Genomic DNA, 23,565 nt, shown 5'->3' with positions numbered 1-23,565 from the left:
CACTCTTGTAAAAATATCTATGTTGTGGCCTAATAAATGGTAATAAGCTGGCTGGTCTCTAAGATGACCACAGAATGAGGCTTTCAGGATCTGTATAACTAATCCATGGTCAACAGTCAAAAATTGAATTCCCACTTACCCATGATACTGAGAATGAGGGTAATTCTAGGTTAGAGCTCAATTCTAACTCCTTTACCCACAATTATTAACAGTCAAACCTTCTTCGCAAAATCAAGGATACTAGAAATACTAATAAGTACCCAGCAGCTAAAATGCAGCACTTTAAAAGGTTTGGTGTATCACACTTTAGTTCTGAGATATAGTGACACTGAGAGATAAGACAAACAAGTTTAAAACCAAAAGCAGTGGACATTTATTCCTCAATTTGTGTGCAAGAGTGTAAAGATGCATTTGAAAGAAGCTGACGGCTAAAGCACATCAGCCAGGGCTTTCAGGCTAGCCTGGTTTACAATTAGATTAGGAGAAGTAGGGGGAAAAACGGTAACTTGCCTAGTTCACACGAACGATGTTTCTGGCAAACACAGCTGTTTACAAGTTTCAAACTACATTTTACTAGCGTCAAGGGAAGACTTCAAAAAGCCACATACAGTACAATTTAAAATTGGATGAACATCCTGCAATGTTAGTGCAAAGTAATTATGTAGACTCTCCAATACAAGATTGTGCTCATGTTTCCCAGGTTTGGTCAATGTTGCTCTTTTACAATCACAATCACAGAAGCTTAACTTACCAAACAGCAATGCCTTTGTTTTATGTCCTATGTACCAAAGGAATGTCACAAGGTTTTGGTGAAATGCAGCTTAATTTCAATAATAAAGCAAATTTCTTATGTAACAGTCATGTCCCTGGAATACTGCACATATGTTTCATGGAAATTCTTTTAAGCTTATGTGTTTATCTTGTTCAATAAAATTACTTTCAAGATATACTTTTTACTGTGTAAACTGGAATTGTTTCATGATTTTGAAGTGCAACCAATATAAATGAAAACATTTCAGGGGTGGGAGAAAATCCACCACTAATCTCAGCTAGACAAAGTTCTTAAAATCAAAAAGCCTATTCACACAAATTATATGTAATGACTGTAGTAATCAGTTTATTACACAGATTAATCATTCTTGAACGTACAAGCTCCAGAGGAGCAACTGGGTCTTTAAATATACACAAGTATTTCCATCAAATGAATTGTCACCCTTACATCCAAATAGACCTAAGCAGTTAAAAACATAAGAAAAATAAGAGCTATTAGCTATGTATTAACTGAGAAACCACATACAAACCAAAGAATTATGGAAGAGAGAAAGAGGGGCTGAAAGATGAAGGTTGAAGGGTGAGGAGATGTAAAAGAGTTGGGAGCAAAGCCCATCACACGTTACTTACTAATAGCTCCAATCCATTTAAATGTTGACCAGTTAGACCTTAAAATACAGGATGTGGGTAGAGTTTAATCTGGTTGGTCATAACTTTCACCTAAGACGTAAGTCCTTCGGAATAAAAGGAATACAGAAACATATTCATGTTTTTCACCTTGCTTTTCATAACTGTTTTGAGTTTAATAGGATTTCACTTAAAAAACAATCTCCTACAGGTCAGTGGAGCTTTTCTTTCCCATCCAAGAACACACCATACCCACCACCCCTCACCTTGCTGTTATCCAAATTTAAGTCAATAAGGAAAGCTTTTAGTCTCACACCTAGGTTATGCCTGGAGAACTGGCTTGTCACACACACTTCTCTGCTAGGAGGCAATGTTGGTACAGAAGTACAGTATTTCTAGTTTGTTGTTCCAAGTATGTACAACACGCAGCACTGCTGTATCAGGTAAACATGTGCACAGGGGAAGATGAGGCGTGGGCTCATAGAAAGCAGTCAAATGGAAATCAAAAGGACTTTCTCTTTCAGAGTTCCCCTATCTTTATTTGTAGAGGTTATCCAATAATTTCTTTAATTACATCGCATACTTCTGAGTCCATTCCCGAGCTATTCTGTTGTACCTGTACACACAAAGAGAAGCTTGGCTTAACATAGGTAAGGAGTCAGTCAGAAAGCAACAGAGTTCATTCATTATCCCACCTAGTAACTTGAGGGGAAGAACTTATAGAACTTTAAGTGAAGCCATCTTCCTACTCCAAATTTCTAATAAACATTAGAAATATCCTATAAATGCTATATAGGATTCTAATTAAATTTCAGCATTTGCTGGCATATCTCCAGTCTCTACTCCACTGACCTATTTCCAAGATGATTTTCAACCCTTGTTTTACTTATTTGGAGTTCTTCAAACAATATAATTCTATATTATATGGTTCTTGAAATCACATAAAAATGATCAAATTGACATAATACTTTTCCTGCATCAACAGAACAACCAGTTCTGGCAGAACTTATTTTAACAATTTGGTTGCTAAAATGAATGGGTTTACTGCTTCAGAAGAACATTCTAGTAATAAAATAAGCAGGGCAAAGGATCTTTAATTCTTATGATACTATGTAGATTCAGACACACACAAAAAAACTAAGACCCAACTGCTGTTAGAATACCCCATCCTCATTGCAGCTCCTTTTAAAAATATCTTATATACATGCCTCTCTAGCCAATAATTCAAATAACTGTTTAATCTTTTATATTTTAACTTTTGAAAATGAATCATTTCCTCCCATCTATCTCCTTCACAATCTTATTGAATAATATGCAAAACAAACGAAAGATTACAACATTTCATTTACTATATCTTTTGATACCCTGACCACTTTTCAATAATTCATAATACAATTCTAAAATGTGCAAATTCTGCAAGTTTTATTTTAAATAAAATTTGGGGCTTTTGGGTCTTGTAGCATTTATTTACTTTCTTTTTTTAGATTATTCCAAATGGTAGAACATCAATTCTCTTTCCCATTAATTTATAAATACCTACCTAAGACAACTGGGCTCTTGATGCAAAATCTTTACAAGTCAAAAACCAAGAAGACATAAAGCTGTTGGAAAATATACTGTAGAAAAGTTCTTCTAGACAGTAGGAATCATACAAAACAGAGACAAAATCATCTACTTATGATACTTGATGCAAATACTGCTCTTTCCCGTCCCCAACTGATATATTAGGACTTCGTTTTAAGTGTCTGACCCATGCTCAGACCTTAGACACAAACATCTCCACCCTATCAGACACTCTTCTGTCTGGAGACCATACTTACTTTTCTCTATCTGTTTTGTAGATCCGAGCAATCTCAGGCACTAAAGGATCATCTGGATTGGGATCACACAACAGAGAACAGATGGACAAAAGTACTAGAATGAAAAAAACATATAAATTAGTAGAGGATAAAAGCAAAAAGGCTGAAAGAAATATGAGATGCCAACATAAGAGAAAATTCTAAGACCCTATTTATTGTAGTGTCTAGCAGGTTTGTAAGCTCTATCTATGTTTACAGTAACAGTAACTAACAAAGATTCTAAGACTTCTCTAAGCTTGAACCAGTAAGAAAGCTGGCCCAGGCTGGTGAACTGTCTTGCGCCATTTCCCTGGTTAGTGAGTAATCAGAGTAGAATTATTAATAGAATACAGGTCTTTCAAATCCTAGACCAATAAGACTTTCCCCAGCTTATAAATTTCAATTTTTAGAAGCCCATGTTCAGGGATAAATGGCTTTCAAAATTCTAAAGACAACCACACTACTGAATGCTCTCAGTAAGAAATGACAACTATGAAATCCAACAATTATTAGTTCTTGATGTCAGGTACCATATTCAGATGCAATGGATTTGTTTCATTTTTAGTTGAAAACAATTTAGTTTAAGAACACAGAGGCCAGTACTTGTCCCCAGATGGGGCTGGCCACACTTTATTACAGATGATATTACATATCTCAAACAAAAGTCTCAAACTATCTTCAGTAACAAGTTAAAATCTCATCTCAGTCATTTCCTCAACGACAACCTGAAATGTGGCAGACAAATCTCAATAGTACAATTTCCTCTGTTTAAATTTGTTAACTTACATATTCCTTTACTGAAGGCAAAGAGGAGGCCAAAGCCACTAATTATATTAAATCCAGTGGCCTCTGACATACCAATAAATTCCAATCCTCCTATTCTGATGTTAACAGAATTCAGCTATCTTATTTTTCTCTAATGTTCTGTAACAAGAGACAATAATTTAGAGCCCACTGTACTCCCAAAACATCAATTCAGCAGGAAAAGGGATTTACTCATTTTCCCATCAAATCTGTCCTACAGAGATCAAGGGCTTCTGAGAGATAAAGAAAGTTTACATGCCCTTTATCATTCAGTTGTTAACAAAAAAGCTATTTCCTTGCCTTAAGAGTATATGGAAAATAAAAAACATCAGGAAAGATGTTTTCTGACTCTTCATTCCTGTTGCCCACAATTCTGGCAGGTGGCATTCCCAAACATCTTCTCTTCCCTTTGTCAGGTGTACCACCTGATGCCCTCTTCAAGCACAGAACATTCTAACAGCAATTAGGAAAGATTTCATGTATTTCCTGGAAATGACAACAGGGAGTTATAGATTTTTGGTTGTTCATGAAATTATTGACTACAGAAGAAACTTGTCTGACCTATCAAGCTGGCAAGAATACAACCGACTCTTCACCTAAAATTAGATACACTACCAAGTTAGTATAAGTTTCCTTTACTTATTGTCCAACTATTTAAAACAGGCAACTTTAAAGAGAGATTTTTTAAATTATAGTTGATTTACAGTGTTGTGTTAGTTTCAGGTATACAGCAAAGTGATTCAGTTATACATATACGTTTGTTTTCAGATCCTTTCGTATTATAGGTTATTACAAGATACTGAACATAGTTTCCTGTGCTATACAGTAGGTCCTTGTTTATTTTATATATACAGCAGTGTATAACTATTAATCCCAAGTGAAGTCGCTCAGTCGTGTCCGACTCTTTGCGACCTCGTGGACTGTAGCCCACCAGGCTCCCATTTATCCCTCCCATCCCCCTTTCCCTGTCAACCATAAATCTGTTTTCTCTGTCTGTGAATTTGTTTGTTTTGTAAATAAGTTCATTTGCATCACTTTAGAAAGATAAGCTTTAAGTAAATAACTTTCCTCACTTTCTTTCCAGAAAAGGAAAGTAGGATGGTGGTTATCTGGATCTAGTGAAAGGATTTTTAGTACACTACTTAGTTCCTTTAATTTTTAGAAAATTGATTTTGGCTTATAATATACTATACTTTCTTTCTCTATAAAGAGAGTAACTTCTACTTCTACAGCTTGTACAGACTCTTTACTGAAGTAACTGAATTTTCACTTATATATATATTCTTCTTCAGTACATAACCAATTTCATTAGTGTCATAACTTAGTCACTTCCAATTCTAAATCAAATTCTAAGTCAAGTAGCTTTACGATACAGTTAACCTGCTTCAAGTTTTCTGTATATTTAGGTCCCTTACCTATATACTCAAAGAGGAGGGTATTTTGGGTCTAGATTATCGCCCTTAAAAACAGAATATGCTAAAGAATAATTATATCATACACAGAATTTGGGTCTTTCACAGAAAGGCTTGCCCATACTTCAATTTACAAAAGAATCTTTAAAACACTAAACCTAGGTATGCTGATAAAACCAAATTCAACAAAATGGTACTGTAGTTATTTTAAAAGATAGCTATCCAGACAGAACATATCAAGTCAAATAAATCAACAGCCCTTATGACTTAGAATAATTGAAAAACAAAACAAAAAAACGCCACCACTAGGCACAGAAGGGAAGAGAAAAAAGCTATGGTAACAATTTCAGCTATCTAGACAGACTCCCCCCGCCCCACCATCCATCCACCCAACGCACCCACACACAGAATCCCACCTCTCTTGGCCCCGTTTATATCTAGATTTATATCTCCACAGTTACTTGGTAAAATAAGAGCAAACAGGTCAGGAAATCACAAGAACAACAGGCATATGAATACTTTCACAAGCAACCACTGAATGGCACAGAGGCCTACAAAAACAAAAGGGGCCACTCATCTGTAAAGCTATTTCAGTAACTTTTAAAAATGTGGTCCTTTTATTTTTTTTTGTTTACATTTTTGCCTAGGACCCCAGAAATCTTAATTTAATGCCTCAGAGTTTTTGTGCCTTTAAAAAATTAATGTGGAAGGGTATAAAAGTGTTACCATAATTATAACATGACAAATATCCAATACTTTTTACAATAGTGCCTTTATGCCAGTTATTTGGGTGCTTACAAGGAATCAGTTAACTATGCATTTTTGCTTTTTAAGCTCCAGAATAATAGTGAAATAGTTTTTATCACCCCTACTCTATAGATGAAAACACTGTGGAATACAGAAGCTAATCCGTCTCAAATCTCACTAACACAGGCAGTTGCATCCAGAATCTACGTTCTTTACCATGAAACTATGCTGCCTCCTGTCTAAATGTATGCACTTAAGAAATGATAAAATTTAAGTAGAGAGGAAAAAAAATTTCATGTACCAAATTTCAGCCTCAAATACCCAAACTATTTCTTTCTAGCTATTTAATATACTTTCTCTACAATGCAAGTTACAGTGTATAATATTTTATCTCTTCTGCTTTTATCAAACACTGTATTTTCCCATTTTCCATAGTATTTGTAAGGATCAATATTCTTTTGAATGCATGTGCCAGAACCGAATGTGTTTTTTCTATTGTTGAACCTATATGTCATTTCTAATTTTCAGAAATAACATTGTTGCAGATGCAGAGGGAGATTTTAGCAGTTGGGTTTGTTTTCTTAGAAAGAATTATTGCATCAAAGGGTGTTAATATTAATGATTAAATCTCCTATCTCTTAATACATATAGGCAGACTAAACAAATCTATCTGTAGCATATATAAGCAATCATTCCAATGTACTTCACAAAGTACTTCAATGTACGAAAAAATGTTTAGTTTCCTTTTTAAAAGATCTTTGTTAATTTAAAAGGTGAAGTGAAAATGTTAGTCGTTCAGTCATGTCTGACTCTTTGTGACCCCATGGACTGTGTGTAGTTCAGCAGGCTCCTCTGTCTGTGGGATTTTCCAGGCAAGAATACTGGAGTGTGTAGCCATTCCCTTCTCCACGGGATCTTCCTGACCCAGGAACTGAACCTGGTTCTCCCACATTGTAGGCAGATTCTTGACCATCTGAGCCACCAGTGAAGCCCCAAAAGGTGAAGAATAGGTACTTATTTTAATTTGTATCTCCTTGATTATTCTGTTCCTTTCTGTCCATTCATCTATTGGGATCTAGGTTTTTCCTCTTACTGATTTATACATGTTCTTCATATCTGTTAAACATACTAGCCCATTTTCATATGTGTGTGCGTGTGTATATGTGTAAGTTGCTCAGTCATGTTGGACTCTTCGCAACTGTAGTCCACCAAGCTCCTTTATCCATGGAATTCTCCAGGCAAGAACAACACTGGAATAGGCTGCCATTCTCTTCTTCAAGGGATCTTCCCAATCCAATCAGCCCATTATCATACTTGTAGCCTATTTCTTGTACTGTATTTTGACAACATTTAATCCTCTTGTGCGGAGAAGGCAATGGCACCCCACTCCAGTACTCTTGCCTGGAAACTCCCATGGACAGAGGAGCCTGTAGGCTGCAGTCCATGGGGTCTCAAAGAGTCCGACATGAATGAGTGACTTCACTTTCACTTTTCACTTCCATGCACTGGAGAAGGAAATGGCAACCCACTCCAGTGTTCTTGCCTGGAGGATCCCAGGGATGGCGGAGCCTGGTGGGCTGCTGTCTATGGGGTCCCACAGAGTCGGACACGACTGAAGCGACTTAGCAGCAGTAGCAGCAATCCTCTTGTGATTTCATTTGAGTATGACATTGAAAGGTTGTAGAATTTCAAATCAACAAGTAAGATAATATTCAGTTCAGGTATATAAAGAAATATCCAATCTACTCATATAATTAGGTCTTATTTAAAAGAACTACTGGATCTTTCATCACAAAGTTAGTAACTTTCTCCACACATTTTCAAACACACACACACATGCATGCACCAATATACCACAGACTAAGATGCTCACATAAAAATATACATTAAATTGATTATCTTAAATGATGATTCTGTTCTTGATAGAAACCTAAAGACAAGAACAGGTAAAACCTTAAATAATGTGAATATGAATTCATCTATACTTTGTCCTTCAAGAAACTAATATCTATAATTATAGTACAAACATTCCTCTACAAGGGCTGCTTTTTTCCTATTCCTGAACACTATCTATCCTTTCCATTCATGGATCTCAAGGCTGGAAAGACATTACTTGTTGTCTACATTAACCATGCTCTTAAAAAAACGGATTCACAGGCGCCATATTCTAATCTATGCCTGAACAGCAAGAAGAATGGACAGAGAGCAATCACAGCACCAAGGTATACATATGCTTAAAAATCCAACTCTCTCTAGTGGGTCTAAATCCCAGATCAAGAATAAGGGGGACTGCTACATTCTCTTGAAAAAGAATTTGACTAACCCTTTCAAGAATAAGTAACCTAAAAAAGACACACACACACACACAAAAATAGTAGGCTTTATTTTGATATCAAATATCCATTCCATTACCTTTTGAAATAGTTAGTGCTGGAGACCACTGTGACCGTAGAATATCAAGACAAATGCTGCCATTACTGTTAATATTTGGATGATAAATTCTTGTTGTAAATGCAACCTATCAAAACAAGGAAAACTTCTTATAAACAGTTTCATTAGCATTGTAGAAAGTAGATAAAAAAACAATTTGCGTATCCCAGTTACCTTAGGTGGTTTGAAGGGGTAATCTGTTGGGAAATGAATTGTCAAGAAAAATACTCCACCCTGATAGGGACTGTCATTCTGTTGATAACAAAAAATGTTGGGTTAAAATGAGTGAATTACCTAAACTATTTATTCTGAAATTAATCTGAATACTTACTGGTCCCATTATTGTAGCTTGCCAATGGAACACTGAAAAAAGAACAACAAAAAGTCACCATGAAGTAATATCAACAGTAAATTTTTTTTTTTACTGTTTCCTAACATAAACTCCAGTACTTTCGCCACCTCATGCGAAGAGTTGACTCATTGGAAAAGACTCTGATGGTGGAAGGGATTGGGGGCAGGAGGAGAAGGGGACGACAGAGGATGAGATGGCAGGATGGCATCACGGACTCGATGGACGTGGGTCTGAGTGAACTCCGGGAGATGGTGATGGACAGGGAGGCCTGGCGTGCTGCGATTCATGGGGTCGCATAGAGTCAGACACGACTGAGCAACTGAACCGAACTGATAGAGCAGAACAGTAAACTTAAAAGTAGATAATACTCAAATTAGGAAATGCTAGTTCTTTCCAGTGAGAAAAAAATTTCCAAGAGTTCTCATGTGTAGATCTTTAGAATTACTGGTATCTCAATAAATAAAGAAAACGTATGCTGAAAGTCCCAAGCTTGATTACAAACTCTAGGGATAATCTCAATAAATCATAAACTTGTTTAGTAAGGAAATTTTCTCTTCAAACTGCAAAAAACGGTGCATGTTCTGTTTCAAAGGTGATGCCACTAAGTACAACACCTTCTAAGCAAGCTACTAAGCACTTAACAATCACACTAGGATCTGAGCAAACTAAGGGATGCTGTCAATGGGATTATACATGAGCAACTCAAACCAGCTAACTCTTGATGCAAGGAGGGAATGTGAAGACTAGAAAACCACACAAAAATCCACTCAGATGTCAGCCCAAACCCTTAAATTCCTTCTGATCATCTGTATGAGAACTGCCCCTGTGGTTGGCTTGCCCCTCACTGGGGCCTGAAGCTACAAAGAGCAATCTGTTTACTAAGGATTAAAAATAAAGGATAGGTATTGCTGAGACTCTCCTTTTTAGATTACTCATCATTAGTACTGAGAAAAATTCCTCTTAACTTCTGCCAACTAATTTTTTTATGGATTAAGTAGCTAAGGAGAAAGTTACTTTGAGCCACTAAGATCAGTCCTAGTATCTTCAACAAAGGTTCTATTAAAGGCCCCATATTAATTAACAAAAAGCATTTGGAGACCTACTATTTTAAATCTTAATTGGATATTCTGCCACACTGGTTACATATAAGAAAACCTAATAGAGTCACTGACTTAGGTCTTTCTCTGGAGTGCATTTAAGTTGCTTCCATGTCTTGGCTATTGTTAAGCAGTGCTGCTATGAACACTGGGCTGCATGTATCTTTTCAAATTAGAGTTTTCTCTAGATAAATGCCAGGAGTGGGACTGCTGAATCATATGGCAACTCTATTTTTAGTTTTTTAAGAAACCTCCATACTGTTCTCCATAGTGGCTGCACCAATTAGATTTCCACCAACAGTGTAGGAGGGTTCCTTTTTCTCCATACCCTCTCCAGCATTTATTATGTGTAGACTTTTTAATGATGGCCATTCTCACCAGTGTGAGATAATACCACATTGTAGTTCTGATCTGCATTTCTTTAATAACTAGCTGTATGAGCTGTTTGTATATTTTGGAAATTAATTCCTTGTTGGTTGCATCGTTTTGCAAATATATTCTATTTCACAGGTTGTCTGTTTTGTTTACAGTTTCCTTTGCTACGCAAAAGCTTGTAAGTAATTATGACCCATTTGTCTGTCCATCACTAGGGTGATGGATCCAAAAAATATTGCTGCAATTTGTGCCAGTGTTTCTACGTTTTCTTCTAGGAATTTTAGAGTATCTGGTCTTACATTTAGATCTCTCAGTTTATTTTTATAAATGGTGTGAAAAAATGTTCTAATTTCATTCATTTACTTGCACCTGTTCAGTTTCCCCAGTATCACTTGACTTTTCTCCATTGTATATTCTTGCTCCCTTTGCAGTAGATTAATTGATCGTAAATGCATAGGTTCATCTCTGGGCTTGCTACCCTGTTACACTGATCCATATGCTTTTTTCTGTGTGTGCAACCACCATACTATTTTTGATTACTGTAGCTTTGTAGTACAGTCTGAAGTCAGGAAGTCGTCTTTCTCAAGATTGTTTTGGTTATTTGAGGTCTTTTGTGTTTCCAAAAGTTTAAATTTGTTTTGTTCTAGTTCCATGAAAAATGCCATTGGTTATTCAAAAGAGATTGAACTGAATCTGTGGATTGTCTGGGGCAATATGGTCATTTTAACAATATCTGTTTATGTCATCTTCAATTTCTTTCACCAGCATCTTAATGGTGTTCAGAGTATAGGTCTTTTCAGCACAATGTTTTTATGCTCATTCATGTTGTAGCATGTATCAATACTTCATTCCTGTTAATTGTCAAATAATATTCTACTATATGGCTACACCATATTTTACTTATCCCTTCATCAGTTGGTGGGCATTTGGGTTGTTTTCACTTTTTGGTTATTATAAATAAAATTTCTATGAACAATCAGGTGTGAGTTTTTATAGGGATATATGTTTTTATTTCTCTTGGACACATACCTAGGAATGAACTCACTGGGTCATATGGTAAACTCTGTGTTTTGCTTTTTGAGGAACTGTCAGGCTGACTTTCTTCCAAGCTGGCTGTACCATTTTGCATTCTACCAGCAAAGTATGATGGTTCAAATTTCTCCACATCTTTATCAATACTTACTATTTGACCTTTTGATTCTAGCCATCCTAGTGGGTGTAAAGTGACACCTCATTATGGTTTTGATATGTATTTCCCTGATAATTAATGATGCTGAACATCTTTCCATGTTCTTAATGTATTTGAATATCTTAGAGAAAAAGCTACTCAGATCGTCTGTTCATTCTTAATTTGGGTTATTGATCTTTATAATGTTGAGATATAAAGACTTTAAAATCACTTTCTTAACAGTATCATTTGCTGTACCTAATTTTTAAATTTTGATGAAGTCTAATCTCTCTTTCTTTTTCTTTTATTGCTTATGCTTTAGGGGGGAGTTTAACTCTGCAGGGTAACCACTTTTCAATCTGAGAAAGGAATGTAGTAGTACCAACTATGGTAGAAACAAAGGCAAATTACTTTAGCACACTACAGAACTTCAAAAATGAAATCTAATCCCCAGACTTCAAACACTTTTAATTAAAAATCAGTCTCTCTCTCAAAAAAAAAAAAAAAAAAACAGCCTCTCTCAACTCTGAGCAATTTACCTGAAATAAAAACACTCTTTCAAAATTGAATGACCACATTGATACAGATGGATATGATACCATGGAATGACAAAACTAGAATCAGAAAATCTGAGGATAAGTCTACTTCAAGAACCACCACAAAGCTCTCACTAGATTCTTCTCTAAAACAGTTAACAATTTCTTTTCTAATTACTTAAAGAATTGTGAGGCTTAAATGAGATAATGTGTTTAAGTACTTGGCCTGTCCTGTTTGATATCAAATACTATACATACTCAGTAATACTGGACAGATCTAAACATAACATAAATGGGATTTTTTCATAACAAGTACTTAAGTCTTATAATTTATAACATCTGTTTTATCTATAAAGCAATCCTTGTACAAGGATTCTGCTTTGATTCCTAAGGATTTAGCAAACCAAAACAACAATCTTAAGAAAAATTAGGAAAAAATTAATCTTACACACAAGTACATATAACCTCATTTATTTTGTCTTAACCTATACACCTCCCTTACACAAATGCCTCTAAATATACTCCAAGTATATTCCACTTTTCCCCTATTTGCTAAATGTTGCATTTTTGTGTGTGAGAATTAGTTACACAGCCTATTCAAATATCCTTCATTTTTAAAAGGCTGTAAGATGGTATTAGGGGAAAAGCTGTCTTGAGACAAAGTGGAACAAAAGTAAAATTATTATCCAACATGTATGGTAAGATACAATAAATTATTTCAAACAGGATTAAGAAGATAAACTGGAAATTAAAGGTAAGTTGTAGCTGTCTTCACAAATATGAGTCAATACAAAGAAAGACACAGACCCATATATACACCACCCCCCAATCATACTTACTATTATCTTACTAAAGAACAATAGCTTGCTGTAGACAAAAGCTTGAATATTTTGACTTAGGTAAATACCCAGAAGGGACAAAAGGTAGGTAAGGAAGAGCCAGAACAACTACACAGACAACATCTGGCAGAAGACATTCAAAACAAAATACAGTACAAAAGATGATGGAATATACATAAAACTGCACCTTTCATGGGCAAATAAAGGAAAATTGCATAATTAACTCTTCATACAAATAACCTCAGCAGATATATATTTATTAGTACCAGAGTTCACCAGAGGCACTGTTATGCTGTTTTATGTTTTAGTATTCCTTTTAGATACTTACTATCATCTCCAACGGGACCTGCTGAACACTGTGCTGGGGGGTCCCGTGCCAGGTCATTCAATTCCTTCAAGAAGGAGAGAATAAAGAAATGTATTTAACATAAAAGTAACTATTATCCATTAATAACACCATCACTGTTACCAATAATCTCTGTCTCACCAGTAAAGCTTTTAGCAGCACTCCTTCAAAGTCAGAGAAGAGAAAGGTAGATTAATTAAATCTTTAAAATATTTGGGATTCCTGAATATAAATGTATGTTTTTAAAAGTAGATCATTTTTGCTTTGGAGTTTAATAGGTATTAAATATAATGAAAGTAAACATGTATCATATACTAAAGAACCACAAAAACTGTTTCTTTGAGTTTTCTTGGGCCGCACCATGCGGCGGGATCTTAGTCCCCAGACCAGGTATTGAACTCATGCACCTACACTGGGAGTGTGGACTGCCAGGGAAGTCTCACAAAAACTGTTTTTAAGTAAACACTTTATTTATTATTTTCCAATAAAGATCAACAGCTGGTTTTTGTACCTCAAAACCATTAAGTTACACTTCAGATGAACGGAGTCACAAATGTTTCAAATCATACAGAACCATCTGACAAGATACTGGTATTTTTTCAGCTCATATCCACTACAAAGCTTCCAAAGGTAGTAGGAAAAAAAGGGATATACTACAAAGGCTGGTTGGATATAACCCATCATAAAGTCTTGAAATCAGAGATGGAATTACACATGGGCTGCAGTCCATGGGGTCGCTGGGAGTCGGACATGACTGAGCGACTTCATTTTCACTTTTCACTCCCATGCATTGGAGAAGGAAATGGCAACCCACTCCAGTGTTCTTGCCTGGAGAATCCCGGGGACGGGGCAGCCTACTGGGCTGCCGTCTATGGGGTCGCACAGAGTCGGACACGACTGAAGCGACGCAGCAGCAGCAGCAGCATGCTCTACAAAAGATGCCAGCTTCTTAGCTACTTTAACACAAGAACCCACAAACTTGAGATTTGTTATTGGGTGGGGATGCCTTAAAAACCACAAAGCAGGAAATCATACTATATTCCCTTTCCCTTTGGCTTGGTATGTGAGATAAAAACAAACTGAGGAAGGACTAGTTTTAATTATCTTTTAAAACTTCAATGGTAAAACCTACCACTTAAAAAGTATTTCAAACCTTATTGAGTTATATAAATAAATATTTTAAATTGCAACACAGATATTTCTGTAAGTTCCTTCTTCTGAGTTAACTTATTCAACCAGTCGTTACATCAATTATTTTGTTTTATCCTATTTGTAAGCTTGGAGGATAAAGCATAAAGTATAGAAAAAAGTTCTCTTACTTTTTTTTTCTTAAGTGCTGGGATTGAGATAAAGATTTAACAATATTTACTTCCTTTCACATCTCAATTTGAAGATTTTGTATTTCTCTACAACAGAGATTCCTTGCCCACCTCAAGGAGAAAACAAAAAACTTACTGTACAGTTCACATTCCCAAATGTTCGTAATACAGGTCACTATAACTAGAGAGCTTGCTTGATGTGAAACACAAAAGTTAAGCTACATCTTTTGACTAACCTCATCTAAGTTGAATATAAGGATTCATCAGGCGGTGATCAGTTTTTAACATATCAAACCACTATGTTGTATACGAGACAGTAACATAGTGTGGGAGGTCAACTATACTTACTAACAGTTTTAAGTGGTAGGGCTGTAATATGTATGTGTGTGTACATGTGCACACACACGCACTCAGTTGTCCTACTCTTTGCAACAACATGGACTGTAGCCCACCTGGCTCCTCTGTCCATGGAATTTTCCAGACAAGAGGTTAATTAACACTTCTGTATGCTATACATGAAAGTTTAACAGAGTAAATCCTAAGAGTTCTCATCCCAAGGAAAAAATTTTTCTCTTTACCTTTTATTTTGTACCTGTGAGATAATGGATGTTCACTAAACTTACCATGATAATTTCATGATATATGTAAGTCAAATCATTATGCTGAACATCTTAAACTTATGCCAATTACATCTCAAAAAGCTAAAAGGAAAAAAAAATCCTTGTCCTCTTCATAAGTCAATATTATATAATTTAAAAAAAAAGAAAACCTTAACTCAAATTTGTGCTAACTGACAATTAACATACTCATTCCAACACTTCCTTGGTTCAAGGCACTCACTTAAGTATGTTAAATGAAATGAGACATAAAAAGACTATATTCTGTATGATTCCATTGATACACATTCTAGAAAAGGCAAATTTATAGCGATAGAAACCAGATTAATAGTTTTAGGGGCCAGAGGGAGTTGGAGGGGACTGATTACAAAGGAACATGAGGAAAATCTGGGGGGCTATGGATATACTCTATATTATGATTTTGGTAGGGACTACAAAACTGTGAATTATACTCATTAAAACTCAAACTGTATACTTAAAATTGTTGATTTTATTGTATACATCATAGTAAAGATTTATTGTATATACTTTATTGTATATAGATTTATTATATATACTTTAGAAAAGTTGTTTACTAAAAGGGCATATATTCATTCATCTTCATATATGCATACAGTATCTCTGAAGAATGGATCAAAACTAATTCAAAGTATTTGCCTTCAGAAGGAAACTTTGCTTTGGGGGTAAGAATAGGAACTACATGTATTTCTTTCATACCTTTAACAAGTATATTTATTGTCTATTTAAAAAATAACTTACCAGTTCTGACTATACATTTGGATTAAAAAAAAAAAGTTCTGAAAAAGCTGTGACTATCTGAACAGTAATGAGAATAGTGAAAACCCAGTTAGACTAAATAAACACAGAAACTACAAAATTTGAAGTTTCCCTGGTGGCTCAGTGGTAAAGAATCCACCTGCAATGAAGACCACCTACAATGCAGGAGACACAAGTTTGATCCCTGGGTTGGAAAGATCCTCTGGAGAAGGGAATGGCAACCCACTCTAGTATTCTTGCCTGAGAAATCCCATGAACAGAGGAGCCTGGCAGGCTATAGTCCACTGGGTCACAAGAGCTGGATATAATTTAGCGACTATACAACAACCACCACAAAATCTGATGTCCCTGCATTATGATTAAAACTGAAGGGGGAAAAAAAAACAGAAGGGAGTTCCCTACTGATATAGTGGTTAGGATTCTGGGCTTTCACTACCATGGCCTGGGGGAACTGAGATCTTGCAACCTGAGTGATGTGGCAAAAAGAAAACAAAATAAAGATAAATCTTGAAATTAAAGGCACTGATCTAGCCAAATCACTGGGCAGAAAAATATACCCTATTACATCAGGCTGTTGGCTTTATCATATGGCTTTATACCTATACATTAATTTCCTTGACTTTTTATTTCCCCCCAAATAGTATTCAGATTTTGTCTTACATATCATATAGCAAATCATACATTACTGGGATTGAGAGTAGAGCTAGGACAAAACCCAAAACCAAGCAACATTTCTGTTTATTGGAAAACTCTTCTGTGGAAAGAGCAATAGAGAGAAAGTGAAAGTATCAGTCACTCAGTCATATCTTACTCCTTGTGACCCCAAAGACTGTACCCACCAGGATTCTCTGCCCATGGAATTCTCCAGACAAGAATACTGAAGTGGGTTACCATTTCCTCCTCCAGGGGATCTTCCCAACCCAAGGATTGAACTCAGGTTTCCTGCATTGCAGATGGACTTTTTACCATCTGAGCCACTTGGGAAGCCCTTATAGACAAAGCACATATAATTAAATTTAGGGAAAAAAAGGGAAGAGGGAAGTTTGACAGTTAAGGTAAAGAACCCTCAATTTCTAAAGAGACTTTATCGTCTTAACTTTGAAATAAAAAAAAATATTATAATAAAGGTCTTATTTTCTAAATAAACTGTGGATTTTAGTAGAGTTCTCAATTAAGATTTTCTTCTTTGACATTGTACACGCTCCTTGTTTCTAGGTATACAGAACCATTATTTTTAAAGATTAAGGGTTATAGACAATTTTGATTATCTGAAACTTTCCCAAGTGTTTAATTTAGTTCAAACAGCCCCCAAACCTTATACCAATTAATTATTTTCCAGTAAAGTTTAATTCACTACAAACTTTTTTGTCCATGTTGCGTGGCATGCAGGATCTTAAGTTTCTTGACCAGGACTGAACTCCTGCCCTCTGCAGTGGAATCGTGGAGTCTTAACCACTAGACCACCAGGGAAGTCCTCCAACTTTTAAATACATTTCCTACTACTATCTTTTTTGGCTCAGGAATATGTTTTCCAATAAAGATACACAGGAATGATTATAATGCCTTATATATTATTATCTTAAGAGTACCTATTTTCCAAAGAATTAACCCTTCTTTAAAAGGGACCACTGTTAAAGAAAACAGAACACTAAAGCCTCTAAGCCTGTGGTATTTCTGTATTACAGCACTACAGCAAAAAGAAAGAGGACTTCCTAACTGTGGGGAGGGGGTCCTACAAGGGCTATGCTGACTTTGCTTTCCTTGTATCCTCAAATACTCAAATAGGTCGTTAATTGGTAAAACTTAATGATATTAGCTATTTTTAAAAAGCCCCGTTTCCCCAGTCTTAACAATTATGAAGCTAAATATACATAGTACGGAACACAGATTTGTTTCACCATTTTGGTCTTACCCTACAGCAAATGATAAAAGGAATAAGATGGGGACATGAGAGATTATAGTTACTTTTATAGAAAATTGGCTCCAAAGTCAAGAGTCAATAGTTCTAAAATTTCCTGTACAAATCAAAGGTCTTTGGTGGAAAATCAGGATATGAGAAGATTTAAGCAGAAATTATGATTTAACATCAGAAGAGATATCTAGACTAATCCCCCATTTTATATACATAAAAAAGATACAAAGTAGCTAATCCAAGGAAAACTTGTAATTAGAGTAAGGACATGGTGTACTATATATGTTCTATTATATCATGCTTCTTTAGTCTGAATCTAAAATAGTAGAAATGTACAAGTTAGAATATCTGAGAATCTATATGTTGTCCAGGAAATCAAACTGAACCTCCTTTAAAATGAATGAACAGTAAAGAAAGAACAACTAGATAAGTAGTAGTTCTCAAAAATGAGACCCTGGCACAGCAGCATCATTATCACAAGAAAACTTATTAGAAATGCAAATTCTCAGGCTCCAACCAGACCTACTGAATCAGAAACTCTGCAGTTTCAAAGCCTAACAAGGTGCGTTTTAACAAGTCCCCCAGGAAATTGTGATGTACACTAAATCCTGACTGCCTTTACGTTTGACGAATTAAGCATCAAAGACAAAACGCAAGGCTAGAAAACTCATTACCAGCAAGACTCAAAGTGAAGGGAAGGTGAAGGAAAACATGGCAGCACAGAATGAATGCAAGAAAGGGGTGTTTCCACATTTTCAAGGCACACTGAAGGCGAGCGTCTGTTATTACCTTAGCACTGCATTCTCCCTGCCCTACCCCTATCTTACCAGGGTTGCAACAGAAACGCTAACTCATGTCCAACATAATATCTGAAGTTAGTATTTAAAAATTAACTGCTAGAGTATTTAAAATTACAAATTTTTAAAACTCTGGAAATATTAGTAACTCAGTTATCCTAGATCAGTTTGAAAAAAAAATTATGATTTCTGAAAACAGCAAATTACAGAATCTTTTATATCTGGTACTGATACACTTAATCCCTTGGCACTCTCAAATATTTTCTATTTCCCTCTTAATAATGCTGCCTTCTATTTTAAAGACAAATTGATAAAAATGTATCAATAGCAATCTTTCCCTGAACTGATTATAAGCAGAAGTAGTAACCTTATTGAGATTAATGTCTGTACTCTTTTTAAAAAATTCAAGTCAACTAAGACTATAGAAAATACCCAGCAAAAACCTATTACTCAGCTTCAGTTCAGTTCAGTCGCTCAGTCATGTCCAACTCTTTGCGACCCCATGGACTGCAGCCCACCAGGCCTCCCTATCCATCACCAATTCTTGGAGTTTACTCAAACTCATGTCCATTGAGTCGGTGATGCCAACCAACCATTTCATCCTGTGGCATCCCCTTCTCTTCCTGCCTTCAGTCTTTCCCAGTATCAGGGTCTTTGCATCAGGTGGCCAAAGTATTGGAGTTTCAGCTTCCAATGAATATTCAGGACTGATTTCCTTTAGGATGGACTGGTTGGATTTCCTTGCAGTCCAAGGGACTCAAGAGTCTTCTCCAACACCACAGTTCAAAAGCATCAAATCTTCAGTGCTCAGCTTTCTTTATAGACCAACTCTCACATCCATACATGACTATTGGAAAAACCATAGCTTTGTCTAGACGGACCTTTGTTGGTAAAGTAATGTCTCTGCTTTTTAATATGCTGTCTAGGTTGGTCATAGTTTTTCTTCCAAGGAACATCTTTTAATTTCATGGCTGCAGTCACCATCTGCAGTGAATTTGGGGGCTGCAGCCCCCCAAAGTAAAGTCTCTCACTGTTTCCATTGTTTTGCCATCTATTTGCCATGAAGTGATGGGACCAGATGCCATGATCTTAGTTTTCTGAATGCTGAGTTTTAAGCCAACTTTTCCTCTTTCATTTTCATCAAGAGGCTCTTTAATTCTTTATTTTCTGCCATAAGGGTGGTGTCATCTGCATATCTGAGGTGATTGATATTTCTCCCGGCAATCTTGATTCCAGCTTGTGCTTCTTCCAGCCCAGCGTTTCTCATGATGTACTCTGCATATAAGTGAAATAAGCAGGGTGACAATATACAGCCTTGACGTACTCCTTTCCCAATTTGGAACCAGTGTGTTACTCCATGTCCAGTTCTAACTGTTGCTTCTTGACCTGCGTACAAATTTCTCAGGAGGCAGGTCAGCTGGTCTGGTATTCCCATCTCTTTAAGAATTTTCCACAGTTTGTTGTGATCTAAACAGTCGAAGGCTTTGGCATAGTCAATAAAGCAAAAGTAGATGTTTTTCTGGAACTCTCTTGCTTTTTTGATAATCCAGCGGATGTTGGCAATTTGATCTCCAGTTCCTCTGCCTTTTCTAAATCCAGCTTGAGCATCTCGAAGTTCAGTTCATGTACTGTTGAAGCCTAGCTTGGCGAATTTTGAGCATTACTTTGCTAGCGTGTGAGATGACTGCAGTTGTGTGGTTGTTTGAACGTTCTTTTGCATTGCCTTTCTTTGGGATTGGAATGAAAACTGAACTGTACTCAGCTTAGCCCAATCTAAACATTGCTAGATCAAACTAGATCTTTAAGAAGTCCCCTGTGTTCTCCTCTCCAAAGTAATGATTACCTTGAATTTAGAGTTTATCATTCTCTTGCATACTTATATACATTTTCTATGTGTCCATAAACAACATAGTCTTGTTATCATGTTTTTAAACTTTATTTAAAAAGTGTTACATGGCATGTATTCTTCTATACTTTGCTTTTCCCTCAACATAGTAAGACATTAATATTTTTCCATGAAGATATAGTTTATTCCTTTTTACCACTTTATTTTGCTACTGGGTACATAAACCACAGTGTTTCCTTTCCTTAGGTGACAGATATTTATTTCCTGTTTTTCACTATTATAATGTTTTGGCAAATATTCTTATACCCACATTCTTGTATACACATGAGTTTTTCCAACTAAACACTCCTTTGACTTAAATAACAAGCTGTTGTTTAGTTGCCAAGTTGTGTCCAACTCTTTTGCGACTCCATGCCCTATAGCCTGCCAGGCTCCTCTTGTTTACGATCCAAGCAAGAATACTGGAATGGGTTGCCATTTCCTTCTTCAGGGGATCTTTCCAACCCAGGGATTGAACCCATGTCTCCCACAGGCGTCTCTTGCATTACACGCAGATTCTTAACCGCTGAGCCATCAGGGAAGCCCTATAAATAATAAGTACCCCTCCTCTTTTTTAACTGTGTACCAAAGCCTTTGATTATGTATGGGTTTTTTTTTTTTTTTTTGAGTACAAGAGGGAATTTATTAGAAGAATACAGTTTCTCGCAGGGACTCCAACAGCTAAGATGAGTTATGAGCTAGAAGCAGGCCCTTCTGCAGGTCACATCGTGCTGTCACCACAATCTTTTACTTCTGGGTTTTGCCAAGAGCACATATAGAATATCCTAGAGGTCAGTTCTCCCTGTATGGTGAGAGACTAGAATGTGGCTTCGTTTCTGCTGGCCTTTTGATCTTTATATTCCTTTATGCTGGCCTCGAACTTGTCAAGCACATGCTGGCAGACATTCATGAGCTCAGTCAGGCCTCTCTGAAAGGGCTCGACCGCGGGGAGGGCACCTCGGGTCTGTATGCGCAAGTTAATTTTGCTCTCTGAAGGATGGGTTGTAGTGTAACCACAGAATTCCACTTCCGGGTTCTTCATGATCATGTACCGAAGAGAATTTCCTAGGGTATGGTCCTCCTCGTGCAACACAAATGTCACACAGTGTCTATCTGTCCCAGCCGCCTGGACCATCTCCAGGGCTGTCTTCCTCTCGCCTTCAGCCATTGAGGTCTTCATTCCAGACATTTTTCTCTCCAGCTCCTGGTCCTCTTCCATGGCGGGGGCGGCTTCCGGGATGCTCAGGTGGCGCGGGCCGGCCGGAGGCTCTGCCCCATGCCTCGAAGCGTGCGGGCGCGGCAGGCAGGAAGGAAGCTATGTATGGGTTTTAAAAAATTATTTCCTCAACCCATACACCCAGACAGAAATAACTGTACTGTTCAACACACTGGAACTTGCAAACCAAATCATTGCCTAGAGATGGGAAAATTATTCCTAGAGCATGCTTAACTAAGAGGTCAATTCACCTGCCAACATCTAAGAACATGATAGAGATGAACATGATAGAAACTATCCGCCATCTGAATAGTCATTCATCACTATCTGACAAGCCTTCTGTAAATACTGGAAACTAACCATCTCATGTGTAATTGTTAAATGAAAATTAGCTTCATAAGAATTATAATGGTTGTTCTACAACTGTTTATGTTCCTGCTGATATCAACAGGGGCAACAGACAGAAGTCAGTTTTTCCGAAGTCTTAACATCCCTTGATGTTTTATTACTGTGCTCTTAAGTAACTTTAAGCAAGTCATTCGACTTCTCCAGATTAGAACTCCTGTATCTATAAAACAATGAAGTTAAACTAAAAAAACATGGTTTGATTATAGGTTTAAGGGTCAAATCAATTTGGGAAATGTTATAATCCACATTCTTATAAGAATATTCAAGATTCTAAGCAAGTCCTGAACAAAGGAAACACTATTGTTTGGGCACAGAACCAGGCTTTGCTTCTTTCTGTGGCCCATTCTTCCAATGCCACGTTCCCCACCCAAGATTTTATTCTCATAAATGCCTAATGTCTGTGGGAAAGTCAGAAATAAGTCTGAAGGAACCAAGAACACTTTTTATCCTAAAGAATTTTTTTTTGTTATAGAATAAAAGACTTTTAAACATGACATAGAGAAATCCACCCAACATGGCTAATACTGTCCTAAAGTTATCTATACCTTGTTCCCCCCACCCCCAATCTGGACTATAAATTACTCCAGTGTGGTGTGTGTGGTAAAATACACAAACATAAAATTTACCATCTTATCCATTTTTTTTTCCATTTTAAGTATACAGCTCAGTGGTATTAAGTACATTAATAACACTGTGATCAGAATGTTTTAAGAGAATGTTTATAGTAAGAGAAAGCACATTATGAATAGCTTTTCAGATATAGTTAATACAACATAAATTTCTTTTCTAAAGCAATCACATGTTTTTATTAATTTTTAAAGACAGGTTTTTTTGTTTGTTTGAAGTTACTTTTGTCAAGTTCCAGGAAATCCTTACAAGTGCTATTTTTGTGACAATGTTGATAGCTTCCAGTAGTGATCAAATATATAGCAGATGTTTTTCTGGCTTAAAATACTTTCTCTGTATAAAAAGGGGTTGGGGGGGGGGGAAGCACATATCTTTTAAAGGGGAAATGATATGCTACATAAAGATATTAGCAAAATTTGTCAATTATATAATCCTAATCCTATCTGTTATACTAAAAGTTTGCAAATATTGAAAGCTTATACAATCAGTGAATTCCCTGAAATTTCTATAAAACAAATTACAGCAGAGTTATAAGGATTCGTATTTATTTTGGCACACAAAGGAAAAACCAATATGAAATTCTGACAATGCATGTGATTAACCTAATTATGAATCTGAGGTTAAAAAATTGTTTTAAAAAGGCTAGGCCCCAGTTCACTTTCATC

General features: G+C 36.3%; 2 protein-coding genes across 3 annotated transcripts in view; both read right to left on the bottom strand.

Annotated features, from left to right (window-relative positions):
• Nucleotides 1-1,090: 1,090 nt before the first annotated feature.
• The window catches only part of UBE2D2 (ubiquitin conjugating enzyme E2 D2), a 43,391-nt gene continuing 20,916 nt past the window's right edge, over nt 1,091-23,565 (bottom strand). For both annotated transcript variants that reach the window (XM_069592240.1, XM_069592241.1), the window contains exons 2-7: nt 13,325-13,388; nt 8,961-8,992; nt 8,804-8,881; nt 8,612-8,717; nt 3,219-3,312; nt 1,091-2,014 (exon numbers count right to left, since the gene is read on the bottom strand). In XM_069592240.1, the coding sequence (XP_069448341.1) occupies nt 1,969-2,014; nt 3,219-3,312; nt 8,612-8,717; nt 8,804-8,881; nt 8,961-8,992; nt 13,325-13,388 (420 nt within the window). In that variant the 3' untranslated portion in view covers nt 1,091-1,968. The remainder of the gene's footprint in view (nt 2,015-3,218; nt 3,313-8,611; nt 8,718-8,803; nt 8,882-8,960; nt 8,993-13,324; nt 13,389-23,565) is intronic.
• LOC138441363 (DNA-directed RNA polymerases I and III subunit RPAC2) lies at nt 19,924-23,184 on the bottom strand. The gene has a single exon (XM_069592243.1). It carries the CDS (start codon nt 21,866-21,868, stop codon nt 21,467-21,469), a length of 402 nt encoding a protein of 133 aa, XP_069448344.1. The 5' UTR covers nt 21,869-23,184; the 3' UTR covers nt 19,924-21,466.

This window comes from Ovis canadensis, chromosome 5, assembly GCF_042477335.2.
Source record: "Ovis canadensis isolate MfBH-ARS-UI-01 breed Bighorn chromosome 5, ARS-UI_OviCan_v2, whole genome shotgun sequence".
Lineage (NCBI taxonomy): Eukaryota > Metazoa > Chordata > Mammalia > Artiodactyla > Bovidae > Ovis > Ovis canadensis.
The sequence above is the reverse complement of the archived record's forward strand: the minus strand, read 5'-3'. Positions and strand labels throughout refer to the sequence as shown.